This window comes from Benincasa hispida, chromosome 12 (genome assembly GCF_027475165.1).
Source record: "Benincasa hispida cultivar pf3 chromosome 12, pf3_genome.v1.1, whole genome shotgun sequence".
Taxonomy (NCBI): Eukaryota; Viridiplantae; Streptophyta; class Magnoliopsida; order Cucurbitales; family Cucurbitaceae; genus Benincasa; species Benincasa hispida.
The window spans coordinates 87341912-87347137 of NC_143489.1; the positions used below are offsets into that span (position 1 = coordinate 87341912).

General features: G+C 36.9%; 1 protein-coding gene across 1 annotated transcript; it reads left to right on the plus strand.

Moving 5' to 3' along the window:
* The first annotated feature begins 4221 nt into the window (after nucleotides 1-4221).
* LOC150032286 (uncharacterized) lies at nucleotides 4222-4815 on the plus strand. Its single transcript, XM_090308460.1, has 2 exons — nucleotides 4222-4548; nucleotides 4597-4815. Exons 1-2 carry the CDS (start codon nucleotides 4222-4224, stop codon nucleotides 4813-4815), a joined length of 546 nt encoding a protein of 181 aa, XP_090164586.1.
* The last annotated feature ends 411 nt before the right edge of the window (nucleotides 4816-5226 follow it).

Sequence of the window (5226 nt, forward strand, 5' to 3'; positions counted from 1 at the left end):
CCGATGGATGAAGAAACCGAGAGAGAGAAACAGATGGAAAATAAGAGATAGATTTTGGGTTGGGTTTGGGTTTTTATTTTTCAGCCCAATTTTGAAAACTATTTTGGCGAAAGTGGCAAAAGTTTTTAATCCAAATTGAAAAGTCCATATTTATAGAAGAAGACCATGCAAAATTGCATGAAAGAAATTCATAAAAACCCAACACCTAGAATCCACTATCTAAGTGGGCTTAATGTCTCCACTATAAGCCAACACCTAGCCCACTATCTTGTTAGTGAAATTATCCAATAAAAGTTTGGATTTTCCCACTAACTTTAGTCAAAGGGCAAAATAGTCAATTTATCATAGTCAAACATTGACCGAAAAGTCAACATTTTGATTTTTTTATTATTTTTTCCGTGATGCCTAATTTTGACCTCCCGAGCATGAATCCGCATTCATTTTCTCGAAATTCAAATCACATTTGAATATAAGGTCGGTCAAAGTTTGACTTTTCAAAGTCAAAAGTCAACTCTTTGACTTTTTACAACTTTGACTATTTCCATTATTTTCGAGCTTCCGAATATGAACGTATTCATATTCTTGATATTTAAATCACATTTAAATATTAAAGTTGTATCTCTAAATTGAAAAATCGACCACTATATCACATATACTTGTCGGTTTCTCTCTCTTCACCTAATTCGAACAATTCGAATTATTCTATCATACTGTTCTAAGTTTATTCCATATGAGCTAGTAGGGGAACCTAATGAACCTATAGATCATGGGCTCCAACGATCCGAGATTAGCTGGCTAAACTCTTTAGATGGAGCTAATCAACATTCGTTAACTCACGGGTCATTCCACTATAGTCCCGTAACACTCCCCTCACTATAGATATATTTGTGTCCATTTGATATAACCATGATTAGTAAGCTAATCCTTCACAAGTTGTTCGTAATCTCGGCTGGTCATAAAAACCGTTTTGCCCCCAAGACTACATCTGGTTCCTTAAGTTCTACCGATCCTCTATTGAACAATTGATTTAAGGTCCAACCTATAAACCGAACCCCTCTCGGGCCAAAGAGAGGGTGGGGCCCCTTGTTCAAGACATGGATTTAGTACTAAAGGGAACATCCTATCTACTATCCCTATAATGGGTAGGAGTGAATTCTGTCTTGTGCTCTATGTTCCCAGCTATCCACCCGTTCTTACCCTTGAATTGGGAGGCTTATTGGGTCAGCGATAATGAGCTGCCCTCGCCTATGTAGATCTAAGGATAATTCCGAGTGAACAAGAGTTCATATTTAGCTCAAGATTAAGATTAAGTTATCTAGGTCATCAATTATCGAAATAGTTAGTTTTATACATAGAACGGCGTTTAAAACTTAAAAAGTGACTATTTCATGGTTCAATCTTATGTAAACTCTTTACATAGGATGCCTCCACTTTTATATCTCCACATGAACGATTTAAGATCACATCGTTTGTACTAACTACAAAATAGGTCGCATCCATAGTGTCCCCAGAATAAGGCACCCAACCTTATTCATATACTATAGACCATTTTGGCTATATATTTGAACTTGATCCACATTTATGTCACTACATAAAGTTCAAACTACATTAAATAGCCTTAGGACCTTAGTTTATTGGATTCAAGATTACAATTTCAATAACAATTTTATCGAAAAATAAAACAGAATATGTTTATTAATTTACAAACTACGAGTTTTAGGACATAAAATCTAACACTCCCTTAAGAAGAAACGATACAGTTCCTCTGCTTTAATTGTAAAGGTTCAAGTCGTAAGACACCTTTGCTTATGCACAGTGTTGTATAGACTAAAATTGCTCGATGAAAATCTTTCCTCTCTTTTCTTTTTGTTTAAAGTTTCAAGCGGGGATTGTTGGGTGAAAATTTAACTTTCAAAACTAGAGGGAATCAACTTTTTTGGTTGGAGAATCCCACATTGGAAAATTTGGTGTTGAAAGTCTCCTTTATGTACTCCAACCTTGTGTTTTGGGTTTGGGCCCCAAGGGGTACCTATGTTTTGGAGGAAGTGAGGAGATAGACCAATGTGGGTTCGGTGGATATTATTTTATTTCTTTTATTTTATTATTATTATTGTTTTTTAACCGAAAAAAATGAGGAAACGGTCCGTCCGCATTCGTCCGTCCATCCCGTTCCGTCCGCGAACGTTTTGAGGCTGAGCGCTTTCTTCGCTCCCTACAGTTCGATGCTAAAGACCTATAAAAGGCGAAGCTTTCAGCAGTTCGTAACACAAAATTCATTTTTCATTTCCCACTTCATTTTTCCTCTTCTCCTCCATCTCAGCGTTCCGAGCAGTGAGTTTAGAAAATGTGTATATTTTGGTCAGTAATGGTGCATTTTCGATCGGATTTCATTTGGCTGTTTTATCCTGGGGATGACGTGGCACTTTTCAGACCTAATTGCACACTTCGGCAGAGCCGCGAAACGTCTTAAAGAGAGTGAGTTCCGTGACTCAGCCTATAACGAGTTTCTGTTTTGCAGGTTTTGCCCTTCGCTTGACCGCTGTTCCTTGATAGTTTACTGTTCGTCGTTCTGAAGGTCCCCGTTTCCAACATAAATATATTTCCAATTGCAAACTGTGAAACTCTAAATTCAATAAGGAAACGTTAAGAAAAAAATCTTACCTCAAATGGAGAAAGTGATTCGTGCCCATCTAGATTCAAAACTAGAATTCCCTTCCACCAGACTGGTCACTTTCCACTAGGATGAACCTAACACAAGAAATCTAGTCAGTTTTCAACTTTGTGTTCTAAGCAGAATAATTATGCTTGTTGCAATACAACGATCAAACATAGCTTTGTAAGCACATCTTTTTAATAAATGATAATTTATTATCAAGATTGTTCTTTATGCAATCCAGTTGCCAGATTGTTCTGATGTGATTTGCCTTCCAGTGAGTTGAGTTGAAACACACGTGGACAAATAAGCATTGGGCATTTTTCTCTTATTCTTGGCGATAGATTCACAATACATGCACAAGACAACCATTCTTGAGATATACCTGTTGAAAGATTACAGAAAAGATTCACGATACATTAAATAACTCTGAATTAAAAAAAAAAAAAAGAAAAAACAAGCACTCGTAAAAAGAGTAAAAGATGGTAAGTAATGAGTGATTACAGAAAAGAGTCTACGCTACAATACAATTATTCTCTCGTATACAATCTAATTATACTTTTTCTATACACCAAAGCAATCTCCCATGAGAATTGAAGAACCTACCACTCTTAAATCAAGGTCCATGGATGAGGCAGAAAACACCATAACCATAAAAATTGCTTTCACTTTTGGAGTCATTTGTATTGTAACTAGAGTTGAATGAAATTTTGTGAAGAGGATGAGCGCCCTTTGTCTTAACGTGTAGTGTCTAGCTTTTGCCATTGAGCGCCAGTCTTTTTAATTATTTTTCAGCCCACCGCATTTTTCTTTTACAACGTGAATATACCCAATGCTATAAATGGATGTTATAGAAAGTCATATTTAAGTAGTGATAATAGATATAGACTACTAATACACTTTGACTAATATATTATTGAAAAATTTAACAATGATATACATTTTTATATTGATAGAATATTTATTGATACTCTTATTTAATATATTGTTGATATACTTAATAACGATACACTTATTGTTTTGTTAATTATTGTCCGGTTCACAAACTGAAACTTTCCTCTCTCTAACCCTCTAATGGCGTTTCTCTCTCGCCTAAACTACCATTTTGCCTTGTGCCCCATTTTTCCTTGTGCCCCATTTTCTTCCTCCTCTTCCTTTGTTCCTTCATATTCTTCACCAAATACTGAATTTCGCTCCTTCACTCTACTCCTCGGCCTTCTTTCATTATATCTCTCGCTCCTCTTCTCCTCGACCTTCACACCGAATTCTATTGAAAACTTTGTCATTATTAAACTTTATTTGTGTCATTTAGTGTGACTTTTAGATTTTGCGACTTTTAGTTTTTTGTAACCAATAGTGATTTTTGAGTTCTAGGAGTTATGTGAGTTATGAGCATTTGATAACATTTATAGCTTTAAACCATTGGCATTCCTATGCTTATGTTTGTAAGCCTATATAAAGGCATGCTTAGTTGAATGAAAAATATATCTCTCATTTTCATATTTGTTCTCCACATTTTTTTTTCTAACATAGTGATATCAGAGATAGTAGAAAATATTGAGAGAAAAATGGCCAACGATGGGATAGGTTCACTTCAACTACCAATGCTTACTAAGCTCAACTATGACAATTGGAGCATCAAGATAAAAGCGTTACTAGGAGCACAAGACGTGTGGGAGATCGCGGAGAATTGTTTCCAAGAGGCAGAAGCTAGAGCCTATCAAGTGCAAAGAGATGCATTAGAGGAGACAAGAAAGAAGGACAAGAAGGCCCTTTATATCTTGTATCAATCGGTGGGCGAAGATACGTATAAGACCATCGCCAATGCAGAGAAGTCAAAGGCAGCATGGGACAAGCTCCAATCGACTCATAGAGGAGCCGATCGTGTGAAAAAGGTACGGTTGTAAACCTTACGTGGTGAGTTTGAATCTTTACAAATGAAGGAGACGGAGGTGATACCAGAATATCACACAAAAGTAATGACTGTCGTCAACCAATTGAGACGGAATGGTAAAGAAATCACCGATGTTCGTGTCATGGAGAAGGTTCTACGAAGCCTAAATACAAAGTTCGAGATTATCACCACGACGATCGAGAAGACACAGGATCTCGAGAACATGACAATTGAACAATTTATAGGCTCGTTACAAGCCTTTGAGTAGAAAAAAAAAGGAGGATGGAGCAAACAGAGACCATTGAACAACTTCTCCAACTCAAAATCAAGGAGGAGAATAGTCGTGGACGTGGAAGAGGTTGTAGTGGTCAAGGCCATGGTGGAAGAGGTGAAGCCAACACCGATGTTTCTCAAAACTCATCTGAATCCTCGAGAGGAGGAGGAGGTCGAGGACGTGGAAGATGTGGTGGAAGGTCCGGGAGAGATAAATCTCAGGTAAAATGTTATAATTATAACAAATATGGACATTATGCGAATGATTGTTACTCATCTCAAACAGAGTCAATTGATCGAAAGCATCAGGACTGATCAACCACTAGCACATCAAAAGCCCATCAAAGGCAATCTAATTATGCAGAGGAGAATGGAACATTATTTATGGTTTCAAAGGGAGAAGAAG

Bases quoted from the DNA above. Each gene is read 5' to 3' on its own strand.
- LOC150032286 (XM_090308460.1), top strand. From the start codon at position 4,222: ATGGCCAACGATGGGATAGGTTCACTTCAACTACCAATGCTTACTAAG. The intron at 4,549-4,596 runs GTACGGTTGTAA...TTACAAATGAAG, and splicing joins GAGCCGATCGTGTGAAAAAG to GAGACGGAGGTGATACCAGA.